General features: G+C 38.8%; 3 protein-coding genes across 3 annotated transcripts; all 3 read left to right on the top strand.

The window, feature by feature from the left end:
- The first annotated feature begins 346 nt into the window (after positions 1-346).
- Positions 347-5,428, top strand: LOC137651678 (uncharacterized). The gene has a single exon (XM_068384898.1). The coding sequence runs from the start codon at positions 347-349 to the stop codon at positions 5,426-5,428; it is 5,082 nt and encodes a 1,693-aa protein (XP_068240999.1).
- Positions 5,429-6,697: 1,269 nt separating this feature from the next.
- On the top strand, positions 6,698-7,267 carry LOC137651679 (uncharacterized). Its single transcript, XM_068384899.1, has one exon. It carries the CDS (start codon positions 6,698-6,700, stop codon positions 7,265-7,267), a length of 570 nt encoding a protein of 189 aa, XP_068241000.1.
- A 913-nt stretch (positions 7,268-8,180) lies between these two features.
- Positions 8,181-13,262, top strand: LOC137651680 (uncharacterized). Its single transcript, XM_068384900.1, has one exon. The coding sequence runs from the start codon at positions 8,181-8,183 to the stop codon at positions 13,260-13,262; it is 5,082 nt and encodes a 1,693-aa protein (XP_068241001.1).
- The last annotated feature ends 1,189 nt before the right edge of the window (positions 13,263-14,451 follow it).

A 14,451-nucleotide genomic window follows, 5' to 3' on the forward strand; every position in this document is an offset into this window, starting at 1 on the left:
TTTAACAAATTTAGTAAGTTTGTACTTTGTTTTTTTCAGTTTCTTGAACCTCGTCGCCCTGCACTACTAGCAAAGTACTCATCATTGGTTCTCTGGTCTTGGAGTACTGACCAACTACAGTATAAGCTTTTACAGTTATGGTCAACTTAAGTTTTAGTGCTTAGTGTTAAGTGATTTAAAGCTTTAAGTTGGTTTAAAGTGTCTTGTGATATCAACTTGAACTTTATATCCAATTTTTAATAAAGTGTGACGTGAGTAACAGTATCTGTGTCTATTCTCCATCTCATCCCTGTGGCTTTGAAGAATACGGCAGCTACATTAGTTCAAGAAAATCTTGTGATTGAAAATGCCGGAATCTAGCGAAGTTGCTGTGTCTATAGTCAGTGAAGATTGTCTCGAAGTGATACAAGAGCAAATGAAAACTTTGAAAAATGCCCAAACTGCTGCTCTGTCTGCTGTGACCAAAAGGAGAAATGAGATCTTAAGACTAATGGATAATTGTGATAATCTCCATCTGGTGAAGTCTGAAATAATTATTTTCTGTAAATTACGTGATGAATATGATGAATGTTTTCAGCAATATAAGAAGCATTTAACAGATTCCAGAAAACGAAACACAGTAAATAAGAGGTTTTCAGAAAATACAGTATCCATTGATCGTTTCATTACAGAAATGAATAACTGGGTTAAGGAAAGTGAATTGCAATTGACGGCAGATCTTGATAGAAAAAGTCTTTGTTCCTCATCCAGTAGCAGGACCAAGTCCAGCAGAACTAGTGTAAGATCTGCTCGCCTCAAAGAGAAAGCTAGACTGGCAGAATTGATGGCTCAACATGCTATGAGAGAAAAAGCAAAAGTGATGGAAGAGCAAGAACTCAGACTTAAGCAGGAGAGGGAAGAGCAAGAATTTATACTTAGAAAAAAGCAAGAGCAATTGGAATTAGAAACAAAAATTGCAATGTCTCAAGCAAGAGAAAGAGTTTATGCTGAAGCTGACAATATTTCGGATATCGTGCCGAAAGATACTCCTTCCCAATTGAATCCAAATGTAGACCCGTTCCAACCACAACCTTCGGATATAATAGCAGATACTCCTCAATTGAAAGCGAACTTTCCCTGTAGTTCTAGCCAGTGTCGGTTCTCCGAGCCAAATCTTGATATGCAACTACAGTCCCAACAAGAGATGCTCCTGAAGACACAGCAGCACATGACTGCAGCAATGTTGCTTCCAAGCATAGAAGTACCAAAATTTAAAGGTGATCCTATTGAGTTTGCCAGTTTCATGATGGCATTTGATGCCAGAATTGCCCCAAATGCTTCGGGTGATGCTGACAAACTGTACTACTTGGATCAGCAACTTGAAGGGGAAGCCAAAGACTTGATAGGTGGATGCTTGTATATGAGTTCTTCAGAAGGATATACTACAGCTAGGAATTTGCTCAGTCAAGAGTATGGCGATCCCTACAAGGTGTCGATGGCATATATTAAGAAACTTATTTCTTGGTCTGCACTGAAACACGAAGATCCTCATAGCTTGTATACATTTGCTTTATTCCTTATTAAGTGCAGACATGCCATGACCAACTTGTCACACATGGAAGTACTAAATCATCTTCCTAACCTTCAAGCAGTTGTTAAAAAACTTCCGACATTTCTTCAGAACAAGTGGTGTAGCCTGGCTGGACATTTGAGGGAAGAAAAGGGAGGAGTTGATTTTGCAGATTTGGTTGAATTTGTTTATAAAAAGGCAAAGGCAGCAAACGACCCAGCATTCAGCAAGTTTGCTCTTCAAAATAATTACTCTGGTAGCTTCAAATTCAGATCTTGTCAACAAAAGAGCAAAATTTCAAGCTTTGCTACCCAAGCAAAACTGAATCCAGAAAATAGAAAGACATCAATAGTGTCTGAGAAAGAGAAATCATGTCCAATGTGCAAGAAAAACCATGATCTTGACGATTGCTGGAATTTTGCTAAGAAGACCTCTGAAGAAAAAATAGATTTCCTTAAGGAGAGAAGGTTGTGTTTTGGATGCTTTGGTCTCAACCATACCTCTAAAGGATGTATGAAGAGGAAGCAATGTAAGACATGCTCTAAGAGGCATCCCACATCACTGCATATCGACGGATTCAAGCTACATAAAGAGAATGATAGCTCATCAAGCAAAGATGCAAGTGAAATTATTGTTAGCACATGTACTACCAATCATGTTAGTGAAGTAAATACAATATTACAGGCTATTCTCCCAGTAAAAGTATATCAGAAAGGAAACAAAGTAGTTTTGGACACTTATGCCTTTTTTGATAATGGCAGCACTGGATGTTTCATCGCAGAGAGTTTACGAGAGCAGATAGGTGCATCTGGAACAGAGACATGTTTAAAGCTTCAAACCATGCATGGCGTAAACATTGTGAATACTTTGGCGGTAAATAATTTGTGTGTTACAGATATGGAAGGAAACAACACTATTGATCTGCCAAAAACCTTTACTCGTCAAGATATCCCAGTGAGTCATCAACAGATACCAAAACCAAAATTGCTCAAAAAGGTAGCCGGTCTGAGGAATATTGCTGATCTAATTCCTGATCATAGAGCTGATCTGGAGATTGGTTTGTTGATTGGCAGTAATTGCCCTAAAGCACTGCAACCATTGGAGGTGCTTCCAGCCAAGGGTCAAGATTCTTATGCAGTTCTTTACCACCATGGATGGACTGTTAGTGGACCTCTACATTTTAAATACTCTTCAGAGAAGAACAGTATTTCATGTCACCATGTCTTTCTTCAGGAAGTTGAAAGAGTAAAGGAATGTTTTCTTCCTGCAGCTGTGGTCCATATGTTTGAAAGAGACTTTAGTGAGAAAGATGTTGGTAGAGTTCCTGATGAGAAGGGTCTGTCTCAAGAAGATCAACAGTTCCTCAAAGAAGTGGCAAAAAACATTCAGTTTACCAATGGACGCTACCAGCTTCCCCTACCATTTAGAACCAATAAAGTTAACTTGGTAAACAATAGAGAACAGGCAGTGAAACGAGCACAATGGCAAAGAAGAAAAATGAAACTAAATCCAAAGTACCATGAAGATTATGTGGAATTTGTTGAGAAATTGGTATCTGAAGGATATGCTTATAAGGTTCCGGAGGATCAGTCATATGATAAACAACCTGCATGGTATCTACCTCATCATGGTGTCTACCATCCAAAAAAGCCAAATAAGATTAGAGTAGTCTTTGACTGTAGTGCTAAATACCAGGGTAGTTCCCTTAATGATAAGTTGATGCAAGGTCCTGACATGATTAATTCCCTGATTGGAGTGCTCCTCAGATTTCGTCTAGAAAAGGTGGCCTTGATGGGTGACATAGAATCTATGTTTTACCAAGTTCAGGTACAAAAGGATCAACATAAATACCTAAGATTTTTATGGTGGCCTGGTGGTGAACTTGAAAGCGAACTTACAGAGTATCGGATGGGTGTTCACATCTTTGGAGCAGTATCATCACCTAGCATCGCCAATTATGCTTTGAGGGCAGCAGCTGACCATGCAAGAGATAAGTATGGTCCAGATGTAGAACATACGATTAAGACTAATTTTTATGTGGATGACTATTTAAAGTCTATACCATTAAGACTTGTGAAAGACGTTACAGCAGCATTGAAGGAAAGAGGTTTTCGGCTGACAAAGTTTGTGAGTAATAGCAAGCTGGTGTTGAAATCAATCCCACAAGAGGACCGTTCAAAAGATCGTCAAACATGTGATCTTGGCTATGATGAACTTCATGTAGAAAGAGCTCTTGGTCTTCAGTGGAATATTGAAAATGACTACTTTACTTTCTCCGCAAGCTTGGACCCAAAACCATTTACAAGGAGAGGTATTTTGTCAACAGTATGTTCCCTTTATGATCCTCTTGGTTTTGTGGCTCCTTTTCTTTTGCCAGCTAAGAGAATTCTTCGCGAAGTTTGTCAGGATAGCAGCTTGGGATGGGATGATGTTATTCCCGAAAAATACCTGAAGCCCTGGAGAAGGTGGCTTGATGATTTACCAATCCTGAGTAACTTAAAGATTCCAAGATGTGTCAAACCAAAGGAATTTGGTACAGTGACTTCCACACAGCTGCACATGTTTTCAGATGCTAGTAATGAAGGCTATGGTGCTGCAGCATACATGAGACTTTCTGATAACAGTGGGAGGATTTCTACTGATCTGCTGAAGGGAAAGTCTAGAGTGTGTCCTGTAAAGGCAACAACCATACCGCGACTGGAATTGACTGATGCAGTGGTGTCCATAAATCTCGCACAACACATTTTGAAAGAGCTGCAGATTACAGTGGACCAGACATTCTATCACACAGATTCTACAACAGTTCTTCACTATATTTTTAATGATAGAAAGAGATTTCCTATATTTGTTGCAAATAGAGTGAAAGTAATCAAGGATTTCTCTGAAAATACACAGTGGAGATATGTTCAGAGTAAAGAGAATCCTGCTGATATAGCATCAAGAGGTTTCACAAGTCAGCAAATGCTGAACAGTAACATTTGGTTTGATGGCCCATATTTTCTTAAAGGACCAGAGGAGCTGTGGAAAAATGATATGCCCCATGGTGTAGTTGAATTGGAAGGATCTACAAGTTTTGCAGTACATCCAGAAGATGGGGAGGGAAATGCTGTTGATGAGTTTCTTGAGTATTATTCTTCATGGCATCGATTGAGGATGGCTGTGGCTGTGTATCACCGTCTTTTTTCCATACTGAAATCTAAGAGACAAGATAGAATTAATGGTTCATTTACAGCAGAAGAATTAGATGCTGCTGAAAAAGCAGTCATCAGATATATTCAGAAGAAAACTTTTAGTAAGGAAGTGACACTCTTACAAAAGAGCGAAGGGTCAAGGGGCCGAGGACTTTGTAGTAGCAGTAGCATTTATAAACTAGATCCCTTCATTGATCCTAAAGACAGGCTTCCTCGCGTTAATGGATGGCTCTCCAAAGCAGAAATTTCAGCTGGCGAGAAACATCCAATGATATTACCTAGAAAGAGTCATATTACCACTTTGATTATCCGGTACACACATGAAAAATTAGCTCATGCTGGACGCAACCATGTGATGGCAAAACTTAGAGAACTTTACTGGATTATCCGTACTAATGCAAGTGTCCGCCAGGTTCTACAAAGATGTGTCATTTGCAGAAAAATGAGAAACCCTATTCTAAACCAGAAGATGGCTGATTTACCATTGGAAAGAGTAATTCCAGCTGCTCCATTCACACACACAGGTGTTGACTTCTTTGGGCCACAGGAAGTCAAAGAAGGAAGGCAAATCTGGAAGAGGTATGGTGTATTATTTACTTGCTTGTCTACAAGAGTAATTCATATAGAGACAGCCAATTCCTTAGACACATCGTCCTTCATAAATGCTTTTAAGAAGGTTTGTTGCTAGAAGAGGAAATGTAAAGAAGATTTGGTGTGACAATGGGACAAACTTTCATGGAGCTGAGAAGGAGTTGAGGAAGTCACTGCAAGAGATGAATGATGATCAGGTCAGAGCTTTCCTCTCAAAAGAAAGCATCAGCTGGACCTTCAATCCCCCTAAAGCTAGTCATATTGTGGCGGGATGTTGCACAAACAACCCCCACACCCTTGAATCACACTAAAGAGACAATTGTCTCCTCAACACAAACTTTCCCCTTACGTTATCTAAAACCAGACTCTTTAACAGAAGGTAAAAAAAACTAAACATAACCTTAAAACTATATTTCCTAACACTAAAACCAAACACTTAATACTAAAAATCACCAACCATATTCCATAACCAAAAAATAATCACAACTCAGTAATACAATCTTAACTTAACACAAAATAAACATTAATTAGAAAAAACTTCTGCAATCAAATAAACCCTAACAAAACTTAAAAGCTAAAATATACCACAACCACAAACATAAACAGAAATATTTTATATATTTCTGAGTGGACACCTTCGTCCACACAAGGGCCAACAGTCTTTTAAAGGCAACTACCACAGCTTTGTGGTCAACAATCCACTGTTTGGCAAATTGCCACCACTGCCTCCCTAATTGGGGTCCTGGATGTCATCATCATCATCATCATCATCATCCGAAAATTCCTTCTTACAGCCAAGTCGTTACCAATTTAAATCCAAATCTAAAATAGCAGTCAGTTCCAAGTCCCTTATAACAAGCCAGGTCATCAATCAATGTTCAAAATATCTCTCTCAAAGGAGGAATCGCAGCTTTGAAAATCAAAAAACACTTCCACGCTGGTCGAAAATATATAAATAGTTATCCAGCACTCACACAACTGCCTTAAGCTGCAGTCAAATAAAAAAAGCATTCGCTCCGAAACATTCACCACTGTCGTAACCTAACTAAAAAATGTAAACAAACAATCTCATTTGTACCAACAGTCTTTCTCACCACCAACGATCATTCTCTAACTACCACTTGCTCTTCGGCGCGCACCGCAGTCACACAAACACACAACCAAACACTCAAACACACACTCAAACACACACTCAAACACACACACTCTCGCGCGATCTAGCAAAACTAAAGCAAATGAAATTCTCTCTCTCTCTCTCTCTCTCTCTCTCTCTCTCTCTCTCTCTCTCTCTCTCTCTCTCTCTCTCTCTCTGGATTTGGCAAAAAACAAAAAAATAAAAATAAAGTAAAAATAAATCCTCCACAATATGGGAGGTGTGTGGGAACGTCAGATTAGAACTGTGAGAAAGGTCTTGACTCCTCTTTTCAAGGAACATGCTGGACGACTGGATGATGAGAGTTACCGCACTCTTCTCACAGAAGTTGAGGCTATAGTGAATGACCGTCCTTTGACCACAGTCAGTGACAGCCCAGATGACTTACAACCACTCAGTCCAGCACAGCTTCTCACACAGAAATCAAGTGTTGTGATGCCACCACCTGGTGTTTTTCAGAAAGGAGATATGTATCTGAGACAGAGGTGGCGATATGTTCAATTCTTGGCTAACTTATTCTGGACTAGATGGCGAAGAGAATATTTGTCAACATTACAAGAGAGACAGAAGTGGAACAAGGAAAAGCGGCATCTTCAAGTTGGTGATATTGTCCTTGTAAAAGATGATAATCAGTTAAGGAGTAACTGGATGATGGGTCGTGTTATCAGCACTGGAAAGGACAGAACTGGTTTTGTACGTAGTGTAGTTTTAAAGACACAAACATCAGAGCTCCATCGACCCATTCAAAAGCTTGTTCTTCTCCTTGCAGTAGAGGAACAATAATTATAATAGTTATTTTTATTAGGATCAAAGGATTTGAGAGTATATTACATTTATTATAGATGTTATTTATATCACCTGCATTTATAGATATGATTGATTTTGATAAACAAATAATTTGTTTATAGGGCCGAGAATGTAAATGCAGCATTTTATAGAAACCATTTGTGTATATAATTATTTAATAAGCTCTGTTTTTCAACTTGGTGATTAGGGTTAAATTGTTCAGTCTTTTTTTGATAGTTACTGCTGTAATTTGTTTGTTAAGTGTTGAGTAGTTCTTGAAAAGATTGTTTATCCTGGTAGTTATCAGTGTTGGAATCACACTGTAACAATTATATGTTCTAGAAATAGGATCAAGGTTTTTTGATGACTGACAGAGTAGAAGAAGTCTTCAAAGTGTAAAGAACATTTCTTTGGAAATTCGTTTCGCTTGTATTGGATGTAGCTTAGAGTAACACAGATGTAAGTTTATTCCTTTACTGAAATTTGTATATATTCTATTTCATGTTTGTGGTGTTTTGTAGTGAAATCAAACTATTCAATTCTTTGTTTATTATGGAATTTCTTTTTAACAAATTTAGTAAGTTTGTACTTTGTTGTTTTCAGTTTCTTGAACCTCGTCGCCCTGCACTACTAGCAAAGTACTCATCATTGGTTCTCTGGTCTTGGAGTACTGACCAACTACAGTATAAGCTTTTACAGTTATGGTCAACTTAAGTTTTAGTGCTTAGTGTTAAGTGATTTAAAGCTTTAAGTTGGTTTAAAGTGTCTTGTGATATCAACTTGAACTTTATATCCAATTTTTAATAAAGTGTGACGTGAGTAACAGTATCTGTGTCTATTCTCCATCTCATCCCTGTGGCTTTGAAGAATACGGCAGCTACATTAGTTCAAGAAAATCTTGTGATTGAAAATGCCGGAATCTAGCGAAGTTGCTGTGTCTATAGTCAGTGAAGATTGTCTCGAAGTGATACAAGAGCAAATGAAAACTTTGAAAAATGCCCAAACTGCTGCTCTGTCTGCTGTGACCAAAAGGAGAAATGAGATCTTAAGACTAATGGATAATTGTGATAATCTCCATCTGGTGAAGTCTGAAATAATTATTTTCTGTAAATTACGTGATGAATATGATGAATGTTTTCAGCAATATAAGAAGCATTTAACAGATTCCAGAAAACGAAACACAGTAAATAAGAGGTTTTCAGAAAATACAGTATCCATTGATCGTTTCATTACAGAAATGAATAACTGGGTTAAGGAAAGTGAATTGCAATTGACGGCAGATCTTGATAGAAAAAGTCTTTGTTCCTCATCCAGTAGCAGGACCAAGTCCAGCAGAACTAGTGTAAGATCTGCTCGCCTCAAAGAGAAAGCTAGACTGGCAGAATTGATGGCTCAACATGCTATGAGAGAAAAAGCAAAAGTGATGGAAGAGCAAGAACTCAGACTTAAGCAGGAGAGGGAAGAGCAAGAATTTATACTTAGAAAAAAGCAAGAGCAATTGGAATTAGAAACAAAAATTGCAATGTCTCAAGCAAGAGAAAGAGTTTATGCTGAAGCTGACAATATTTCGGATATCGTGCCGAAAGATACTCCTTCCCAATTGAATCCAAATGTAGACCCGTTCCAACCACAACCTTCGGATATAATAGCAGATACTCCTCAATTGAAAGCGAACTTTCCCTGTAGTTCTAGCCAGTGTCGGTTCTCCGAGCCAAATCTTGATATGCAACTACAGTCCCAACAAGAGATGCTCCTGAAGACACAGCAGCACATGACTGCAGCAATGTTGCTTCCAAGCATAGAAGTACCAAAATTTAAAGGTGATCCTATTGAGTTTGCCAGTTTCATGATGGCATTTGATGCCAGAATTGCCCCAAATGCTTCGGGTGATGCTGACAAACTGTACTACTTGGATCAGCAACTTGAAGGGGAAGCCAAAGACTTGATAGGTGGATGCTTGTATATGAGTTCTTCAGAAGGATATACTACAGCTAGGAATTTGCTCAGTCAAGAGTATGGCGATCCCTACAAGGTGTCGATGGCATATATTAAGAAACTTATTTCTTGGTCTGCACTGAAACACGAAGATCCTCATAGCTTGTATACATTTGCTTTATTCCTTATTAAGTGCAGACATGCCATGACCAACTTGTCACACATGGAAGTACTAAATCATCTTCCTAACCTTCAAGCAGTTGTTAAAAAACTTCCGACATTTCTTCAGAACAAGTGGTGTAGCCTGGCTGGACATTTGAGGGAAGAAAAGGGAGGAGTTGATTTTGCAGATTTGGTCGAATTTGTTTATAAAAAGGCAAAGGCAGCAAACGACCCAGCATTCAGCAAGTTTGCTCTTCAAAATAATTACTCTGGTAGCTTCAAATTCAGATCTTGTCAACAAAAGAGCAAAATTTCAAGCTTTGCTACCCAAGCAAAACTGAATCCAGAAAATAGAAAGACATCAATAGTGTCTGAGAAAGAGAAATCATGTCCAATGTGCAAGAAAAACCATGATCTTGACGATTGCTGGAATTTTGCTAAGAAGACCTCTGAAGAAAAAATAGATTTCCTTAAGGAGAGAAGGTTGTGTTTTGGATGCTTTGGTCTCAACCATACCTCTAAAGGATGTATGAAGAGGAAGCAATGTAAGACATGCTCTAAGAGGCATCCCACATCACTGCATATCGACGGATTCAAGCTACATAAAGAGAATGATAGCTCATCAAACAAAGATGCAAGTGAAATTATTGTTAGCACATGTACTACCAATCATGTTAGTGAAGTAAATACAATATTACAGGCTATTCTCCCAGTAAAAGTATATCAGAAAGGAAACAAAGTAGTTTTGGACACTTATGCCTTTTTTGATAATGGCAGCACTGGATGTTTCATCGCAGAGAGTTTACGAGAGCAGATAGGTGCATCTGGAACAGAGACATGTTTAAAGCTTCAAACCATGCATGGCGTAAACATTGTGAATACTTTGGCGGTAAATAATTTGTGTGTTACAGATATGGAAGGAAACAACACTATTGATCTGCCAAAAACCTTTACTCGTCAAGATATCCCAGTGAGTCATCAACAGATACCAAAACCAAAATTGCTCAAAAAGGTAGCCGGTCTGAGGAATATTGCTGATCTAATTCCTGATCATAGAGCTGATCTGGAGATTGGTTTGTTGATTGGCAGTAATTGCCCTAAAGCACTGCAACCATTGGAGGTGCTTCCAGCCAAGGGTCAAGATTCTTATGCAGTTCTTTACCACCATGGATGGACTGTTAGTGGACCTCTACATTTTAAATACTCTTCAGAGAAGAACAGTATTTCATGTCACCATGTCTTTCTTCAGGAAGTTGAAAGAGTAAAGGAATGTTTTCTTCCTGCAGCTGTGGTCCATATGTTTGAAAGAGACTTTAGTGAGAAAGATGTTGGTAGAGTTCCTGATGAGAAGGGTCTGTCTCAAGAAGATCAACAGTTCCTCAAAGAAGTGGCAAAAAACATTCAGTTTACCAATGGACGCTACCAGCTTCCCCTACCATTTAGAACCAATAAAGTTAACTTGGTAAACAATAGAGAACAGGCAGTGAAACGAGCACAATGGCAAAGAAGAAAAATGAAACTAAATCCAAAGTACCATGAAGATTATGTGGAATTTGTTGAGAAATTGGTATCTGAAGGATATGCTTATAAGGTTCCGGAGGATCAGTCATATGATAAACAACCTGCATGGTATCTACCTCATCATGGTGTCTACCATCCAAAAAAGCCAAATAAGATTAGAGTAGTCTTTGACTGTAGTGCTAAATACCAGGGTAGTTCCCTTAATGATAAGTTGATGCAAGGTCCTGACATGATTAATTCCCTGATTGGAGTGCTCCTCAGATTTCGTCTAGAAAAGGTGGCCTTGATGGGTGACATAGAATCTATGTTTTACCAAGTTCAGGTACAAAAGGATCAACATAAATACCTAAGATTTTTATGGTGGCCTGGTGGTGAACTTGAAAGCGAACTTACAGAGTATCGGATGGGTGTTCACATCTTTGGAGCAGTATCATCACCTAGCATCGCCAATTATGCTTTGAGGGCAGCAGCTGACCATGCAAGAGATAAGTATGGTCCAGATGTAGAACATACGATTAAGACTAATTTTTATGTGGATGACTATTTAAAGTCTATACCATTAAGACTTGTGAAAGACGTTACAGCAGCATTGAAGGAAAGAGGTTTTCGGCTGACAAAGTTTGTGAGTAATAGTAAGCTGGTGTTGAAATCAATCCCACAAGAGGACCGTTCAAAAGATCGTCAAACATGTGATCTTGGCTATGATGAACTTCATGTAGAAAGAGCTCTTGGTCTTCAGTGGAATATTGAAAATGACTACTTTACTTTCTCCGCAAGCTTGGACCCAAAACCATTTACAAGGAGAGGTATTTTGTCAACAGTATGTTCCCTTTATGATCCTCTTGGTTTTGTGGCTCCTTTTCTTTTGCCAGCTAAGAGAATTCTTCGCGAAGTTTGTCAGGATAGCAGCTTGGGATGGGATGATGTTATTCCCGAAAAATACCTGAAGCCCTGGAGAAGGTGGCTTGATGATTTACCAATCCTGAGTAACTTAAAGATTCCAAGATGTGTCAAACCAAAGGAATTTGGTACAGTGACTTCCACACAGCTGCACATGTTTTCAGATGCTAGTAATGAAGGCTATGGTGCTGCAGCATACATGAGACTTTCTGATAACAGTGGGAGGATTTCTACTGATCTGCTGAAGGGAAAGTCTAGAGTGTGTCCTGTAAAGGCAACAACCATACCGCGACTGGAATTGACTGATGCAGTGGTGTCCATAAATCTCGCACAACACATTTTGAAAGAGCTGCAGATTACAGTGGACCAGACATTCTATCACACAGATTCTACAACAGTTCTTCACTATATTTTTAATGATAGAAAGAGATTTCCTATATTTGTTGCAAATAGAGTGAAAGTAATCAAGGATTTCTCTGAAAATACACAGTGGAGATATGTTCAGAGTAAAGAGAATCCTGCTGATATAGCATCAAGAGGTTTCACAAGTCAGCAAATGCTGAACAGTAACATTTGGTTTGATGGCCCATATTTTCTTAAAGGACCAGAGGAGCTGTGGAAAAATGATATGCCCCATGGTGTAGTTGAATTGGAAGGATCTACAAGTTTTGCAGTACATCCAGAAGATGGGGAGGGAAATGCTGTTGATGAGTTTCTTGAGTATTATTCTTCATGGCATCGATTGAGGATGGCTGTGGCTGTGTATCACCGTCTTTTTTCCATACTGAAATCTAAGAGACAAGATAGAATTAATGGTTCATTTACAGCAGAAGAATTAGATGCTGCTGAAAAAGCAGTCATCAGATATATTCAGAAGAAAACTTTTAGTAAGGAAGTGACACTCTTACAAAAGAGCGAAGGGTCAAGGGGCCGAGGACTTTGTAGTAGCAGTAGCATTTATAAACTAGATCCCTTCATTGATCCTAAAGACAGGCTTCCTCGCGTTAATGGATGGCTCTCCAAAGCAGAAATTTCAGCTGGCGAGAAACATCCAATGATATTACCTAGAAAGAGTCATATTACCACTTTGATTATCCGGTACACACATGAAAAATTAGCTCATGCTGGACGCAACCATGTGATGGCAAAACTTAGAGAACTTTACTGGATTATCCGTACTAATGCAAGTGTCCGCCAGGTTCTACAAAGATGTGTCATTTGCAGAAAAATGAGAAACCCTATTCTAAACCAGAAGATGGCTGATTTACCATTGGAAAGAGTAATTCCAGCTGCTCCATTCACACACACAGGTGTTGACTTCTTTGGGCCACAGGAAGTCAAAGAAGGAAGGCAAATCTGGAAGAGGTATGGTGTATTATTTACTTGCTTGTCTACAAGAGCAATTCATATAGAGACAGCCAATTCCTTAGACACATCGTCCTTCATAAATGCTTTTAAGAAGGTTTGTTGCTAGAAGAGGAAATGTAAAGAAGATTTGGTGTGACAATGGGACAAACTTTCATGGAGCTGAGAAGGAGTTGAGGAAGTCACTGCAAGAGATGAATGATGATCAGGTCAGAGCTTTCCTCTCAAAAGAAAGCATCAGCTGGACCTTCAATCCCCCTAAAGCTAGTCATATTGTGGCGGGATGTTGCACAAACAACCCCCACACCCTTGAATCACACTAAAGAGACAATTGTCTCCTCAACACAAACTTTCCCCTTACGTTATCTAAAACCAGACTCTTTAACAGAAGGTAAAAAAAACTAAACATAACCTTAAAACTATATTTCCTAACACTAAAACCAAACACTTAATACTAAAAATCACCAACCATATTCCATAACCAAAAAATAATCACAACTCAGTAATATAATCTTACCTTAACACAAAATAAACATTAATTAGAAAAAACTTCTGCAATCAAATAAACCCTAACAAAACTTAAAAGCTAAAATATACCACAACCACAAACATAAACAGAAATATTTTATATATTTCTGAGTGGACACCTTCGTCCACACAAGGGCCAACAGTCTTTTAAAGGCAACTACCACAGCTTTGTGGTCAACAATCCACTGTTTGGCAAATTGCCACCACTGCCTCCCTAATTGGGGTCCTGGATGTCATCATCATCATCATCATCATCATCTGAAAATTCCTTCTTACAGCCAAGTCGTTACCAATTTAAATCCAAATCTAAAATAGCAGTCAGTTCCAAGTCCCTTATAACAAGCCAGTTCATCAATCAATGTTCAAAATATCTCTCTCAAAGGAGGAATCGCAGCTTTGAAAATCAAAAAACACTTCCACGCTGGTCGAAAATATATAAATAGTTATCCAGCACTCACACAACTGCCTTAAGCTGCAGTCAAATAAAAAAAGCATTCGCTCCGAAACATTCACCACTGTCGTAACCTAACTAAAAAATGTAAACAAACAATCTCATTTGTACCAACAGTCTTTCTCACCACCAACGATCATTCTCTAACTACCACTTGCTCTTCGGCGCGCACCGCAGTCACACAAACACACAACCAAACACTCAAACACACACTCAAACACACACTCAAACACACACACTCTCGCGCGATCTAGCAAAACTAAAGCAAATGAAATCTCTCTCTCTCTCTCTCTCTCTCTCTCTCTCTCTCTCTCTCTCT

This window comes from Palaemon carinicauda, chromosome 13, assembly GCF_036898095.1.
Source record: "Palaemon carinicauda isolate YSFRI2023 chromosome 13, ASM3689809v2, whole genome shotgun sequence".
Lineage (NCBI taxonomy): Eukaryota > Metazoa > Arthropoda > Malacostraca > Decapoda > Palaemonidae > Palaemon > Palaemon carinicauda.

What these genes read in the sequence shown, in the direction of transcription:
- LOC137651679 (XM_068384899.1), top strand. Translation starts at nt 6,698, where the DNA reads ATGGGAGGTGTGTGGGAACGTCAGATTAGAACTGTGAGAAAGGTCTTG.
- LOC137651680 (XM_068384900.1), top strand. Translation starts at nt 8,181, where the DNA reads ATGCCGGAATCTAGCGAAGTTGCTGTGTCTATAGTCAGTGAAGATTGT.
- LOC137651678 (XM_068384898.1), top strand. Translation starts at nt 347, where the DNA reads ATGCCGGAATCTAGCGAAGTTGCTGTGTCTATAGTCAGTGAAGATTGT.